The 15,828-nt window shown below is 62.8% G+C and overlaps 1 protein-coding gene across 13 annotated transcripts in view; it reads left to right on the forward strand.

The window, feature by feature from the left end:
* GRAMD1B (GRAM domain containing 1B) overlaps nucleotides 1–15,828 on the forward strand; it is a 172,780-nt gene that overhangs the window by 129,345 nt on the left and 27,607 nt on the right. For 8 of the 13 annotated variants that reach the window (XM_045577306.1, XM_045577307.1, XM_045577309.1 and 5 more), the window contains 4 exons: nucleotides 1,268–1,288; nucleotides 12,788–12,911; nucleotides 13,406–13,509; nucleotides 14,606–14,701. In XM_045577306.1, the coding sequence (XP_045433262.1) occupies nucleotides 1,268–1,288; nucleotides 12,788–12,911; nucleotides 13,406–13,509; nucleotides 14,606–14,701 (345 nt within the window). Of the gene's footprint in view, nucleotides 1–1,267; nucleotides 1,289–7,878; nucleotides 8,055–12,787; nucleotides 12,912–13,405; nucleotides 13,510–14,605; nucleotides 14,702–15,828 lie in introns of those variants that run through there. The other 5 variants (XM_036425994.2, XM_036426006.2, XM_045577308.1 and 2 more) reach the window with 2 other exon arrangements.

The raw sequence follows: 15,828 nt of genomic DNA on the forward strand, positions 1-15,828 counted from the left end.
CTGACGTCCCACCCAGGGCCAGGCCTCCCGTGTGGCAGCAAGTCCCTCCGTGAGGACCCTTGGTTCCGGATGTTCGGATTTGGCTCCTCCACCTGCCAGGGCCTCTGGACTGGAGGAGGAGACGAGGCCACGGGGGGAATCTGACTTCCCAATGGGCCGTGGGGACAAGCGTCCTGGGAGGGGTGAGGGCCGGCCTTGCCTTCTGCTCCTCGGGCCGCTCTCTGGCCACTGGGTCAGGTGTGAGGCTGCAGCACCGCGTCAGAGGAGCACCACCCACCGTCCCCCTCCTCCCCCGTCCCCATCGGAGAGGAGGCTGAGAGTCCCCGCAGACTCTTCTAGCGGGAGAGCTGGTGGCCGCAGGAGCCACATGACCCTGCTTTCCTCACGCTCCCTGCTCTTAGGAAGGGGCCCTGGGAGGGAGGGGGACAGAGGCTGCTCGTGTGCCCAGGTCCGGCCTCTGTGTGGTGAGATGCCGGCCTGCAGGCAGCCCCCACCCCGGGGCCCTCCACCTGGGCGAGCTTTCTGAGCCTGGGAGCACTCCAGCACGGGTCCCAGCCCGGGCTCCGCCTCGGAGGAGAGGCCCGGCAGGGGCAGGCACGTGTGCCATCTGCCCGGTGGGGTGTGCGTGACGGAGCCCAAGCCTTCGAGCTCGGAGGCAGACAGGGAGGGCGAGCCCCGAGGCGGGGCTGGGCCCGGAGAGCGCCTGCGTCTGGAGCTGGCGCGGGACTGGGCTTGCTGGTGTTGAGCGATGGGCCCCTAAGGTTGGGAGGGCAGCGGGGGCGTGCTCTAGCCTTGCTCCTCCCGCACCACCAAGGCCCTGCCCGCCGTGGAGCGGGCGCGGAACGGAAGGGCCTCATCTGCTCGCCCAGGACGCGGTGGGAAGGAGCTCCGGGGCGGCCCCCGCGTCCCCTGCACGGAAGCACCTGTCTGCCCGAGGGCTGGCTCCGCCCGCCCCGCTTCTGGCCAGGGCCCTGGGGACCGGTCGGATGCCTGCGGCATCCCTTCCCCATCAGAGCCTGTGATGGGGTCCGACTCCCCCGGAGGAGCTCTGGCTGGTGCTGCGCTGCCTGCCCCGCGGAGCCGCCAGCATGGGCTGCGCCCGGAGGCCCCTCCTGCAGCCACGGGGCCTGCAGCTAACCGGGTCCCGCGCTGCCCGCCCGCGCTGCTGTCTGTGTAGCCTGCCCTCTGCAGCCGGAAATGCCCACCACCTGGCTGTGCCCGCCACCTCCCCCGGCTAACGTGCTTCTCTTCTCTTTTGTCCTTTCAGAAAAGCCAGAGCTGGTATAATGTAAGTACCTGCTTCCCTCTTTCCGGTGCACGCGGGGCGGGGGACGTGGGTGTGGGCGTGGCCGTGGCCGTGGCCGTGGCTGGGGATGGAGATGGGGTAGAGCAGTGGGGCCTGAGGCCTGCAGCACGCTGAGGGGCAGGAAGGTGAGCCTCCTCCCGGAGCAGCCTCCACCAGCCCAGCTGCAGTGGCCTCAGGGATCGGGTCGGGCAGGGCTGTTGGGAGGGGAGGGACCACAGAGTGTGGACGCCCGGTCCTTCCCCAGCCGCCTGGGCAAGGCTCCCCGGGATTACTGGAGGAGACCAGCCAGGAGGCGAGCCGACTGCTGGGGTCAGAACGCAGGGCCTTGGGGTTGGGGAAAATGCAGCCAGAACAGCCCCCGGTGGTCAAGAGACTGGCATGAAAGGGTTTACCACCACCACCCCCTTCCGCACCCCCCCCCCCCCGGGGTATACCCGAACCCCAGGGTGTGCCCTTCCAGAAGTCATCCATCCTGCTGGGGGCTGGGGTGCAGGTGCCGCCTGCGTGTCCGTGGGCGCTCACCAGCTGCTCATACCCAGAAGCTGGGAGCACAGGTGCCCTGCAAAGACCACGGCCCCAGGCATGTGGACAGGCACATGGACGGGCTGAGGGGCCCCGGCTGGTCTCAGCGGGCCTTGGGCTGTGCTCCGCCCTGGCCTGCCTGGCTCAGTCGCCTCTGTCTCCAACCCTGCCGTTCCCACACCTGGCCTGCCGTCCCTCCCTGGTCCCACCCCGCTCTGTCCCTCCCTGGTTTCCACCCCGATTGTTGGGCAGCTGAGGGGTCGGAGAAGGTGTGGGGCAGGTGGCTGCGGATGCCAGAAGTGGGGCCTCACTGCCAGGGGGTGGGGAGGACGAGTGGAGCAGAGGCATGGGGTTAAGGTGGGGCCTGTGAGCAGGGAGGAGGGAGATGCTCTCAGCAGCTCGGTGACCCCACGGCAGGCACGCGTGGGGAGCCTGGGCTATGGGCCTGCTGTGCGCGAGGCCTGCCATCCCGGGCGGCTGCACAGATGGGTACCAGCCCCGCTCACCCACCCAGCGCCAAGGGGCAGATGTGGGGCCAGGCTGTGGGACAAGCAGCTTGATCCCATCATTCCCACCCTGCGCCTCGGACCCGCACCCCTCCCTGCTCGGATCCTGTCCTGAGGAGAGGGCGCTCCTGAGCGCAGAGGTGGGAGGGCGCTCTCTGGGGCTGAGTGGACGTCAGCATCCTCCCTCCCCAGCCATGTTACCTCCCAAGGAAACAGGAACTGGCCGGGTGGCTGCAGACCTGGCCCTGCAGGTCCTCCTCCCGTTGCTCTGCTCTCCCCTCTCCGCTCCTTGCTTTTCAGTCATCTTCTGTTTCCTCTCCCTTTTCCGCTGACCCCTCCCCACCTGTTCTACCCCCCTCCCCCAACTCCCCACCTCCTGGCAGCATGAGCTCTCTGGTCCGCGGGCTTTACTTGACCCTGCCCTCTGTGCTCTCCTGTTTCTCCCCCTCAGCCACCTGAGGCCGGCGTGGAGCGCCCGCCCGCAGGGGCAGCTGAGTGCCTGTCCCTCTGGGCTGGGAGACCCCCGAGGCAGAGGGCGGGGCTGGAGCCGGAGCCTGCACCCCAAAGCCTGCACCCCTCCTTACAGAACTGTCCGGGTACTGGTTCCCAGGCCTCTCCCTCTGTTAACCCTCCACATCTCCTTTCACTCTCCACCCTGCTCTCCCCCCCCCCCCCCGCTCTCCACCCTGCCCCCCAGTAAATGACAGACTCATGGTGGATCTCCATCCATCACCGATCGTCCGTCCAGAGGCCCCGTGCACAGGGACGCTGGCCGGGGGCAGCGACCCGCTTCTGCCTCCCTCCTCAGGCTGCCCCAGGAGGTCCTTCCCGGTTCTCAGTGGGCAGATGTCCGGGGCCATCCCTGACGTCCTCCTGCTGCTCTTCCTCCGGCCCCTAGAGGGCACCAGGCAGATGTGCCCTGGGCTGCTGAACTCCCCGCAGAGTGGGCCTGAGCCAGGGGAGGCCTTGGTGGAGGGGGTGGCGGAGGGAGGCCAGAAGGGATGGCAGGGAGACGCTGGGAGGCAGGCAGAAGCTGGGAGACGGGGACCTCCCTCTGGCTGCTGGCCGAGCCGCAGGCGCCAGGAGCTGTGTCTAGCGTAGCTTTGTTTTCCATGTTTCACATCTAAAGAGTGATCAGCAGTGGCCACAGTGGGGAGAGCCCCGGAGACTGGCTTCAAGTAACCCCAGGACCCTCCCGCCCTCCCGCCATGAAAGCCCTGCCCTTTCCTAACGGAGACCAAGGCTCTGGCTGGGCTTGCCCACCTGGGGTGTCGGGCTGCAGAGCAGGCGGCACCCCACACGCCCCTGGGACGGCACCAGTGCACCTTGGGCTGCTCCCTGGCGGGACTGCCTGGACTTGGCTGTTTCCAGAGCCGCCGGCATCCCTGCGCCTGCGTGCCCACCTCCCAGCACGCCCCTCGGCGGCTCCTCCCCGAGCTCATGTGTGCAGCATGTGTCTGTGCGCCGTTCGCAAACCCCCACCGGACGCTCCAGCAGCCCGCGCCCCCCGCTGCAGAGCCTCCCAGTCATCTAGTCATAGTGCGCCAGGCCCTTGCCCTGCCTGTGGCTTCGACCTGGTCCTGTTTCCCCTTGGTCTGCTCGGCCCTCACAGCCTCTGGGTTGCCCGATGCTGGGCTCTGACCTCTGACCTCTGGGAAGGACAGGCCTCTTTATAATATCCCTGGCCCCACAATGCACCACCTGAGGCCCGTCCTCCAGGGACAGACACACTGGCCGGTCCAGGACAGACAGACATGCTGGCCAGGTCCAGGACAGACAGACAGGCTGGCCAGGTCCAGGACAGACAGACATGCCGGCCAGGTCCAGGACAGACAGACAGGCTGGCCAGGTCCAGGACAGACAGACACACTGGCCGGGTCCAGGACAGACAGACATGCTGGCCAGGTCCAGGACAGACAGACAGGCTGGCCAGGTCCAGGACAGACAGACATGCTGGCCAGGTCCAGGACAGACAGACAGGCCAGCCAGGTCCAGGACAGACAGACAGGCTGGCCAGGTCCAGGACAGACAGACAGGCTGGCCAGGTCCAGAACAGACAGACAGGCCGGCCATGTCCAAGACAGACAGACAGGTCTGGTTGTGTCCAGGACAGACAGGCTGGCCAGGTCCAAGACAGACAGACAGGCTGGCCAGGTCCAGGACAGACAGACAGGCCGGCCAGGTCCAGGACAGACAGACAGGCTGGCCGGGTCCAGGACAGACAGACACACCTGACCAGGTCCAGAACAGACAGACAGGCCAGCCAGGTCTAGGACAGACAGACAGGCTGGCCGGGTCCAGGACAGACAGACAGGCCAGCCAGGTCTTGGACAGACAGACAGGCTGGCCGGGTCCAGGACAGAGATAGGCTGGCCAGGTCCAGGACAGACAGACACACTGGGAGGGTCCAGGAAAGACAGACAGGCCTGGCCGTGTCCAGGACAGACAGACAGGCTGGCCGAGTCCAGGACAGACAGACAGGCTGGCCGGGTCCAGGACAGACAGACAGGCCGCCCAGGTCCAGGACAGTGGGCGTCACACAGGCTGCTGACCGTCGTGAGGACATCTTAGGCCCACGAGATGTGGGTCTGATGTGAGATGCGCCCAGCACCCCTGCCCACCCCTCAGCGCCTTCCTTGTCTATCTGTCTCCTGCATTTTGCTGTGTCTATTTAGCCACGATGACAAGGCCCCTCGGCCTGCAGTGGACCCCGAGCGGAAGTGGCTGGGCCCAGGGCCCGTGGGAAGGCTGAGGCGTGACAGCGGCTTTTCCCCAGCGGGCTGTCTGGCGGGAGGTGGAAGGTCGTCCATCCACGACTGTCCCTGGTCCCTCCGGGGCTGGTGACATCTAACCCCCCACCTGACGGTCAGTTTTACTCACCGAGGCCCAGCGTGGGAGTCGCAGCCTGTAAGCCTGCGACGGGGAGGCAGAAGCAGGCATGTGCTCAGGGTCGGAGGGCAGAGCCGGCGGATGCAGTGGGCTCAGGGAGGGTGACGGGTCCCTGTGCCTCAGGTGGCAGAGTGCTGTTCTCGGCTGCCTCGCCTCTCCCCTGGGGCCAGTCCCCTCCAGGCAGCCCCTCGCCCCCCGGAGGAGCATGTGAGGCCCGAGAACAGCCCAGATGCTGCCCGCTGCCCCAGGCTCAGAGCCCGTGCCTAGCACTGGTTAGCGTCACAGCTGGCTCTTGGGTGGTGAGAGGGACAGTGCCCATCCAGGGAAGGCCAGGCACGTCCGGCAGGTCGGAGACAGAGCGAAGTGTGCTGGGGTTGGGGAGGCAGCAGGTGGGGGCACAGGAAGGCAGCGCTGTTACCCCCTGGGGCTGACTGCTCACCCATCCCTCTGCTCTCCTCAGCCTCCCTCCCCACCCACACATCCCAGAGACTCTCCCACCACCGCCCCAGCCTGCATCACATCCGCCTTTACTCCTCATCAGTCAGACCATCTCCTTGTCTGGCCTCTGGCTCCTCCCCACCTGCCCCTCCAGGATTGAGCTGGAGGCCAGGTTTCCTTGAGGGTGAGGGACTAGTTTCTTCCTAGACAAGGCCAGTCCTCCCCCAATTCCACCTGTTCCCCTGTGCTCCTCCCGCCTTCCTCCCCGCTGTCCCCCGGAGGCCGTACCACTCGGTCCCAGCTCCCAGTGTTTGCCTGGAGTTAATGTTTAGCTCGGGGCCAGTTCCCTCCCCCCGGACCCGGAGCTGTGCTCCCAGGCGGCAGGCTGGCTTCGGGGTGTGGGCGCCCGGGGCCCACACGGGGCCGCACCTCCCGCCCCAGTCTCCTGCGCGGCCCCACCTGCTCCTCCCCACACAGGCCCACAGCCGCCTCCACGCTTGGCCCTCAGCCATAGCCATGTGCTTGCAGGGAGTCCTGTGAGCCCAGCCCTGTGGGCTGGCTCTGGGGGCTGGGACGGAGGCAAGGACATGGAATTCCCCTGTGGCTGCTGAGGACTGCTGACAGGGCACAGGCAGCTCAGACACGGGGCTGGGAGGATGTGGGCGGGCTGAGCCCAGCACACCACGTGGATTTGGGGGCTGTGTGGGCGCGAGCACGCAATGCCGTGTGACTAGGGGCGGCTTTCGAGGCGAGGAGGGAACGCGCCCATTTGGTGCGGGGTTGAGCAGCTCACGCGATGCCCAGCGTGCCGGTGTGGTGATGTAGAGCAGGTCCTTCCCGGAGGGGGCGTGTGGCGGGGAGACTGCCCACATGGTGGGGTGGGGGGCTGCGGGCGGAGGCTGTGCCCGGCGTGTGTGCGGAGGGGTCGGGAAGGACTCGACTTTGCCTCCACCTTCTCCAGCACCGTTTACCGGAGGCCTGGGTCCTCTGGGCAGAATCGTTGGGGTTGAGACTCGGCCCTTTCAGGGCGTTGGGTCAGTTGGCACTGCCGTCCGTGCTGCTCCCACGTCGCCGGGCTCCCAGGACAGCACCCATCGCCATGCAGGCTCCAGCCTCCTCAGAGTGGGCACAGCCGGGAGGGCTGCCTCTCCTGGGCACCCAGTCTGCCCAGCCCCGTGCTGTCTGCTTCCTGCCGGCTGCCCTCAGAGCCCATGCCCTCTGTCCCCCCGGGGACTGCAGGGTCCCCGCGCTGGGCCGGCTCCTCTGACCTGGGCCCGGTGTCTGCTCTGAGCAGCCGCGGGGCCCCCGGCCTGAGCTGCTGGGCAGTCTGGCCGGGCGGGCGCAGGGCAGGGCCCTGGGAAGGAAGCACTGCAGCCTCTCAGCCGTCCGTCCAGCTTCCCCCGTCCGCCGGCGGCATGAGCCGGTCCCCCTTCCACACCTGCGCTGCTGCAGGGAGCGGAGACACGGCGGCTCAGTGAGGAGAGCGGTGCCTCTGAGAAGTCCCTGGTCTGAGTCTCGGGTTCCGTCGCCACAGCCCTGCGGGGCACCTCCTCCCCTCCCCCACGCGGCGCCCGGCGGCTGCTTTCCATCCAGGAAACACCTGCGGGCAGGCCGGCGAGGCTTCCTGGAGGGCGTTGGCCAGTGCCATCACCGGGCCTGTCGCTGGAAGCCTGTGTAGCTCCGGCCCTGCCCGCCACCGTCCCGCCTCCCCCTCCCTCCGGCCACCAGCCAGGCTAACAAAGAAGCTGTTTGCGGAGGAGGGCGGCTGGGAGGGAAGGGGCGGGGGTGGGGGCGGCGCTGTGCCCACAGCCCTCGGTGGCCGCTCCGCCCGGGTGGGGGCCGTGAGTCACCGGAGCAGGGTGCACACTGAGGGCTGTGCTGTGCGCGGGGCGGGCGGGCGGGGGTGACAGTGCTTGCCCTGGAGCAGAGCAGAGCAGCGTGAGCCACTGCGGTCTGAGTGCACGCCGTGTCGGCCTGGGAGTGGCTGTGCCACGGACCAGGCGCGGGCTCCACGGCACCCCCTCTGGCCCCGGCCATGGGCCACGGGCCAGCAGGCCTGTCCCAGGAAGCTGCTGACCACACCCTCCTGGGAAGCCCGTGCTGGGAGCGGAGCGGGGCGGCCAGGAGGCTGGTCAGGCGCGGAGCCGGAGGCCACTCGTCGCATGCGGCCGGCGGCCCGGCTGTGCTTGTCCCGTGGGGACTCAGAGCTCACACCCGGGCTCCCACAGAGGGCAGCTTGGGGAGCAATGGACTCTCTGACGGAGTCCGGGGTCCTCTGGAGCCTCCTGCTGGAGCAGGGCCGCCGGCCCGCGCAGGGGCACCTGCTGATGGTGACGGAGGGGCCGGCCGCCGCGGAACCCTGTGGCTGGCGCGGATCCGAGGAAATCCCGGCCGTGAGTGTGCACCCCTTCCTCTCTGTCTGTGGGGTTCTGCCGCGCTGGGACTCCCCTCAGCCCTGCTCCCCGTGGGCTCCAGACCTGACAGTGGGGACCAAACTGTGCCCTTAAAATAGGTGACCTTGCCCTTGAAGAGCTGGCTTTCAGAGCGAGGGCTGGGGGAGGGGTGTGGTCTCTGGCATCTGAAGGGCCTAGGGTGGCGCTGAGGTCTGGCCCCCATGCAACCAGCAGCGTAGGATCAGTAGAATTGGGACATTACAGGCCTGGTGAGGGAGCCCCTATGCCAGCGGCCTGGGGGCACGGGCCTGAGGGTCAGGCTGGGGGAGGCCTCCACCCCAGCTCTGCTCCCAGGCGAGGAGCGGGGACTGGGCCTCCCTGCGCCCTCCCAGCGGAGCTCCCACCGGGACCGGGAGCAGCCAGGACGACAGTCCGTGTGCAGGAGCATCAGGAGGACTGCGGCTCCCGGACGCCCGTGTCCAGTTCCCTGAGGGGCGGGTGCCGGCCAGGCTCCTGCTCAGGCTGATGTCGGGCCATTAGGACACGCTGACCACAAACCACCTTGTGCTTCTGAACATGCGGTTCAGGGTGTTAGGTACGTCCACGTTGTTGTGCGACCAACTTCCAAAGCTTTTCATCCTGCAAAACCATCGCCCCCAGGTCACCCTTCACCAGGAGGCTGGCCACGCTGTGGGAGCTGAGCCGCTGAAATGGAACTCGGCCTGGGAGGCTGCCTGTCCGCCTGTCGGCCCGTCCGCCCGCCCCAGCGACTGTGCTGACCACCTCTCGCTTGTGAAGTTTGCTGCTGGTGCAGAGCTGAGGGGGATAGCAGGAGGCCAGTCCAGATCTTGGTTTCCTCAGCAGTAACAGGAGGGTTGGGTTAGATCCATGGTCGGCAAACTGTGGCTCCTGAGCCACATGTGGCTCTTTTGCCTCATGAGTGTTGGCTCTTCCACAGAATACCACGGCCTGGGCGAGTCTATTTTGAAGAAGTGGCGTTAGAAGAAATTTAGGTTTAAAAAATTCCAATCGTTATACCGTTGGTATTTGGCTCTGTTGACTAATGAGTTTGCCGACCACTGGGTTAGATCATCTACCTAAACCCCTTCCCCCCGCAAGACGACCCTCCTGTGGGCACGGAGGCTGTTGGCCACACAGAGTAGGGGGCCATCAGATCCCCACGAGTGAGCTCTGATGGGCGTCTCTGCTGTCCCCACAGCACACGCCCCCGAGGCCCGGCAAGGGAGGGCTCCGATGGTAGCGTGGGCCAGGCTGCCGGGACTCAGGCCACACCCCACTCAGTGACCACATTCTTTGGGCAAGTGGCTTCACTTCTCATGCCTCAGCGTCCTCGTGTGTGAAACGGGCAGTAAAAGCCCCTCAGAGGCCACAGGGCCGCACAGTGATCCATGGGCCACTCTTTTCTCGCTCCTCGCTCTCAGAGGAAATGCCTCATAGCGAGTGAGGGTTAAAAAGTGTCAGTTAAAGCTAAACGATCATAGGAGAAACCAAGATGGCGGCATAGGGTAGACACCTGAATGCAGCCTACCATAACAAATCTGAATTTAGAACTGGAAAACGGGAAACATCACCCTGAAGCGCCGGCTGGCTGGCTGAGAGGAGGCTGGGAAGGAGAGAGAAGGCACGCTGAACCTCAGGAACTGTGAAGGTGCGGAGAACTGCGTGCGCGCGGCCACAGAGTTCACTGCTGGCTTGCGGAGCGCGGAGAGAGCGGGCCGAGTTCGCTGCTGGCTTACTCGCTGCTGGCTTACTCCCTGCGCGCGGAGAGGGCAGACAGCTAATGCACAGCTGGCTTTCTTGTTCAGAAGGAAAACAGAACCACCCTATTGCTCTGATAGATGGCCCCAGACAGGGAGAGGCCAGACTGTCAGGCAGTGGGCAGAGATCTCTCAGAGGTGTGTGAAGCCAGCGGCCATTACTGCGGGACTCAGAAACCAGGCCCTCATAGGGAGGGGCTGACCAAAGCTTGTCTGCACCACCTGAGACTCCCCCCCATCCAAACGGAGCACAGAAGCCCTTCCAGTGGCCAGCTTTCTCATTTGCCGCGAATAGAATTCTCCTAGGGAGAAACAGACAGGGATCCAAAGCTTGTCTGCACCTATACCAAAGACGTGTGCGTGCCTGCAACCAATCTTGCAGGATTCACCAAAGCTTGGCTGTGCCACCCCGAGACTCCGCCCCATCCAAGCGGAATACAGAAACCCTCCTAGTTGAGACACTTCTGATCCTTACAGCCAATTGGCTTGGAGATCAACGCTTCCCAGTGATACCAACAACAAGCAAGGCTTAACGACAAGACTGCACACACAGCCCACAAAGGGCTACACCAAGACTGTCCACCTCAGGTAACTGGGAGGCTGACCCACTGAACCATATAGGACACCTTAGCACACAAAGCCACCCTACCAACTCAGGGAAGCTGTGAAAATGCTGAGACAAGGAAACAGATCATAAACAAAAGAAATGGGAGGACAAGAAGCGACTGGATATAGAGTTCAAAACCATGCTTATAAGGTTTTTCAAGAATTTCCTAGAAAGGTTGATAAGACCTACGAGGATATGAAAAGGGATCAACAAGAAATAAAGAATACATTGTCTGAAATAAAAAATATTATACAGAGTCCTAAAAAAAGAATGGAAGATCGCAAGAATCAAGTCAAAGATTTGGAACACAAAGAGTCAGAGGACACTCCTCCACAGAAGCAAGAAGATAAGAGAATCCAGAAAGTTGAAGATAATGTAAGAAACCTCTGGGACAACTTCAAGCGAACCAACATCAGAATTATGGGGGTCCCAGAAGATGACAGAGAGCAAGATATCGAAAACATACTGAAAAAAATAAGTGACAGAAAACTTCCCCCACCTGGGGAAAGAAATAGACTTACAAGTTCAGGAAGGCACAGAATCTCAAACAAAAGGAATCCAAAGAGGACCACACCAAGACACATCATAATTAAAATGCCAAGAGCAAAAGACAGAGAGAGAATATTAAAAGCAGCAAGAGCAAAGCAGGTGCTACCTATAAAGGAGCACCTATACGATTGTCAGCTGATTTCTCAACAGAAACCATGCAGGCCAGATGGGAATGGCAAGAAATATTAAGGTGATGAATAGCAAGAACCTACAGCCAAAAATACTCTACCCAGCAAAGCTATCACTCAAAATCAAAGGCCAGATAAAGAGCTTCACAAATAAAAAGCTAAAGGAGTTCATCACCACCAAACCAGAATTATATGAATTGCTGAAAGGGGTTCTTTAGGAAGAGGAAGAAGATATAGATAAAAATTATGATCAACAAATACGTAACTATCAACAAGTGAAACTAAAAGCCAAGGGAATTAAAAACCTGATGAACAATATTAACTGGTGAATATGATAGAATCAGAGGTATGGAAGCGGAGTGAACTGATGATTCTCGGGGAAAAGGGGAGAGGGGTGTGTGGGAAGAGACTGAACATAAACTGGGCACCTATGGATGAGGACAATGGGGGTTGGGAAAGGGCAGAGGGTGGGGTGGGAACCTGGTGGAGGGGAGCAATGGAGGGGGGGGGATGAGGAACATTTGTAATAATATGAACAATAAAGATTTATAAAAAACTTTAAAAAAAATTTTTTTTAAAGCGAAACGATCACAAATGTGTCACATAAAATAAAAGAGCACGAACAGAGGTACTCAGGGTTGTCTGTGGGGACCGGGACACGGCTCCGTGGGACTGGCCATAGGCAAGCTCCTGCCGCAGCTTAGCTTTCGTTAAACACACGGGAGCCGCTCTGCCCTGGCTCAGGGCCAGGGAGCCTCTGACTGTGGCCGGCAGCAGCGTGCCCAGCGGGGTGCCTCCCTCCCGCTGCTGGGCCTGGCTCCCTGCTCCGGGCGCTGATGGCACTGATTGTTGGTGCCTTGCATCTCCAGCGCACGTTTCTTTTTCCTTTTTAAGATCGTGAGCGTGGAGCAGGGTTTAGTGCATTCAGCGGGCTCGTGGTGTTTCCAGGAGGGTTTGCCAGGGCAGTGTATGGGGATGAGTGTGCACTGAGGCACCAAAAAGCGAGGTGGGCACAGGGGCAGCTGGAGGCGCAGGTGGTGGGAAGTGGTGAGGCTGGCCGGGAATGGAGAGATCGGCGCTGGCCGGCTGGGCGGCGGGTGGGAGCCGCTCTCCGGCCTCAGCATCCTGGTGGTGACACTGTGCAGGAAGGACGGTGCAGGGTGAGCTCGGGAGCCGCCAGCGGCTTCTGATTACTTCTGAATTCTCTGCCGTGTGCCTATGCCAGCTGCTGGCTCTGCGGGGGTTTTGTGAATAGTCTGTGACGGGGCGACTCCTCCTGAGGTGACATTGGCGTGTGACGCTGTGCAGGTTTACGAGCGTCACACACAGCCAGTGCCCACCATCAGTCGTGCCAACTTCTGCCGAGGCAGGTGATGGGCCCCTGGTGCTCGGAGCCCTGGCTCTTGCTTCCCGCTGGCGGAGGCAGAGCAGCAGTAGCGGGCGCGGGTCCGAGGCTCCCGGTGGCGGCCCCCCTCCTGGGTTTGGCTGTGACGTGGGCCGCTCAGGACTCTGGCGTTTCCTCGTGGACGGACGCAGACGCAGCCGCTCACAGCGCCGTGCCCTCCACGCCGCGCACGCCGCGCCCTCTGTGCGGCAGAGGGGCAGCAGAGCCGCTGTGCCTTCAGCACACGCCAGCAGGTGCTCCTCCCGCCCTTCCTCCCCACCCCACAGAGCTGGGAGCACCCCCTGACCTCGGCCGTTGTCGTGCAGGTGTTAAGCCCCACTTACAAGCAGAGAAATGAAGACTTCAGAAAGCTCTTTAAGCAGCTTCCAGACTCGGAGCGCCTCATTGTGGGTGAGCGGGTGACTGGCGGGGGCGGGGGCGGGGGGCGTGCAGGAAGGACGTCTGGGGGCTCTGGGGCTGGCTTCACACGGGCTGCTTCCGTCTAGAGGTTCCCAAGTCAGAGCCAACTGCAGGGAGAAAGTCCGCCTGGGAACGGGGAGAGGCTCTGGCCGGGCCCGGGGTGTGTGGGCCCCAGAGAGAGCTGACCTGGGAGTCCTCCCCCTCACCTCCGCAGACGGGTGGGCGGCGAAGGGGGTGATCGTGGGTGGGAGGGGGCGTTGGTGACTTTACCGGCCCCTCTGCCGCCTCCTGCCAGCCCTCCCCCTGCTGCGGGTGGCGGTGTTTCCCGTCCTTCGTCTGCCCGAGGACGCGATGCCAGGGACCCCTGGGCACTAGGTCACGCCTAGTCCGTGGTAGGCTGGTGGGGGGTGAGGAGGGCAGGCATGCCGGCTCCAGCTGGTTGTATGTGGTGCTCCCGCCTCTGAGCCCCGCCCTCCCTCCCACAGATTACTCCTGTGCGCTCCAAAGGGACATCCTCCTTCAGGGCCGACTCTACCTCTCGGAAAACTGGATCTGCTTCTACAGCAACATCTTCCGCTGGGAAACGCTGGTAAAGAGCAGCCTGCTCCGGGCTGCCCTCCTGCCCTCTGGGAGTGCTGAGAGGCTTTGCCAAAAGCAGATATTGGGCGATCATCCTTGCGATGGCAGACGATGGAGTGAAAGGGGCTTTGGCCTGGGACCCAGACTGGCTTGCGCTCTTTCTGGGTTCCCCTCCTAATTAGCTGGCGGCTCTAAGCAAGCCCTCCATCCTTCCTCTGCCTCTCCCCCTCACCTTGTAAAGTAAAGTGGAAAAAGATCAACTGGCTCAGTGGTCGGCAAACTCATTAGCCAACAGAGCCAAAAGTCAACAGCACACCGACTGAAATTTCTTTGGAGAGCCCAAGTTTTTAAACTTAAACTCCTTCTAACGCCACTTCTTCAAAATAGACTCGCCCAGGCTGTGGTGTTTTGTGGAAGAGCCGCACTCAAGGGGCCAAAGAGCCGCATGTGGCTCTTGAGCCGCAGTTTTCCGACCACTGAACTAGCTGACTTGTATGGTCTCTGTGGTGCCACCGCTCTGTGGCTGTGAGTGGCACCGTGCTGGCACCGGCACATGTGCCAGACGGTGAGCAGAAGGGGAGCTCCCTGGACCGAGAGCCAGGCCCCTCGGGCTCTGGGCAAGACGCGACTCCACCTCGCCACTCGGCTTCTGTGGACACAGGGGCAACACCAGATGGCCTCTTAGGAGGGTCAGGAGCAGGAGACAGAGGGTCGGGAACGGGAAGAAGGAGGGGCAGGAGCAGGAGCTGTAGACGGAGGGTCAGGTAGACGGAGGGTCGGGAGTGGTAGACGGAGGGTCAGGTAGACAGAGGGTCGGGAGTGGTAGACGGAGGGTCGGGAGGTGGATAGACGGAGGGTCAGGTAGATGGAGGGTCGGGAGTGGTAGACGGAGGGTCAGGAGCGGTGGATGGGGGGGGGTTGGGAGTGGGTAGACGGGGGGGGGGGTTGGGAGCGGTGGATGGGGGGGGGTGTCGGGAGCGGTAGACGGAGGGACAGGAGCAGTAGACGGATCGTTTCTCCGGTCTGCACTGGTGCCGGTGAACACCCTCTGGCTGTCTAACGCCCCTCTGCTTGCCATCCGTTGTCTGTCCGTGTGGGAATGCCAGCTGACTGTCCGTTTGAAAGACATCTGCTCCATGACGAAGGAAAAGACGGCTCGCCTCATCCCCAACGCCATCCAAGTTTGCACGGACTCAGAAAAGGTAAGTGGGGCTTCACCTTGGACTTGACCCCCCTCCCCTAAGCCCCAGCCCCCCAGCTTCTGTATGTCTGCCCTTCCCCTGCATTGTGGGGAGGCTGCAGGGTTGGGGCATGAGACGGGAGAGTGGGGCAGGTTGCAGAACTGCCTCCCGGGGGGGGGGGGGTGGTTTGGGAGGCTGAGGAAGGGGGCCAGAACACTGGCCTCGGAGCCAGGGAGCCTGAATTTGTGATGTAACCCTCTAGGCTCGGTGTTCTGCAGTATAAATGGGGCCGGCCGGACCGTTTTAGATACAGAGTCCTGAAAGGGCATCACCCATTTGAAAACACTAAACTGCAAAGTGTAATGCAAACGTGAGTGCTGTCATTGTGTCAGCAGAGCTCACGGAGAGGGGCGAGGAGTCGGTGGGGCTGAGCTGTCGCTGTGGGTTGGGGACATGTGGGAGATAAAGCTTAGGGAGGGAGATCCTGGGATTGTGCCTCCTGCCCTCGGGGCGGGTGTGGGCTCGGGTCCTGCCAGCACGAAGCTGCCTGTGCCCTTGGACCCGGGCAGCTCAGTGGCAGGATCGTCGGGGTCGGTAGTTGTTGGTGTGAATTCTGTTCCTGGCACAAGTCAGCCTGGTGATGATAGCGGTCACCCAGCTTCACAGCGGTTTCGCTGCTCGGTGCTGCGCCCCGGTGCACAGACTCGTGCACATTGAAAGGAAATTCATCAGAAGGTGGCTGGCGGGGCAGGACTGGGTGAGAAGGGCTGACACATCCTGGAGCCAACCTCCCACAGTCCCTCCCCGGCCACAGCTCGAAGGGAGTCTGCGGAGTGAGCGGGTCCCTCTGGCAGATGGGGTCCCTCGGCCTGGCCTGTGGGGTCAGGCTGAAACCAGCTCTCCGACATCCCCCAAGGGGTCCCAGATTGTGAGAGGGCAGTTCTCGGGTGACAGACCCCAGAACTGAGCCCCCTCCTCACTGGTTCCGGTGCATTACCCAAGAACCACCGCTGCCAACTCAGCACAGCTCGGCAGCTCCTGCGTGAGCATCTGGCCCCCGGTGGTCAGTGCGCATCATAGCTAGCGGTCGGATGGCTCCTTAGCCTTTTATATATATATAGACTAGCACTTCTGTTTATTTCCCAAGG

The sequence above is a fragment of the Pipistrellus kuhlii genome, unplaced genomic scaffold (assembly GCF_014108245.1).
Source record: "Pipistrellus kuhlii isolate mPipKuh1 unplaced genomic scaffold, mPipKuh1.p scaffold_m20_p_88, whole genome shotgun sequence".
Lineage (NCBI taxonomy): Eukaryota > Metazoa > Chordata > Mammalia > Chiroptera > Vespertilionidae > Pipistrellus > Pipistrellus kuhlii.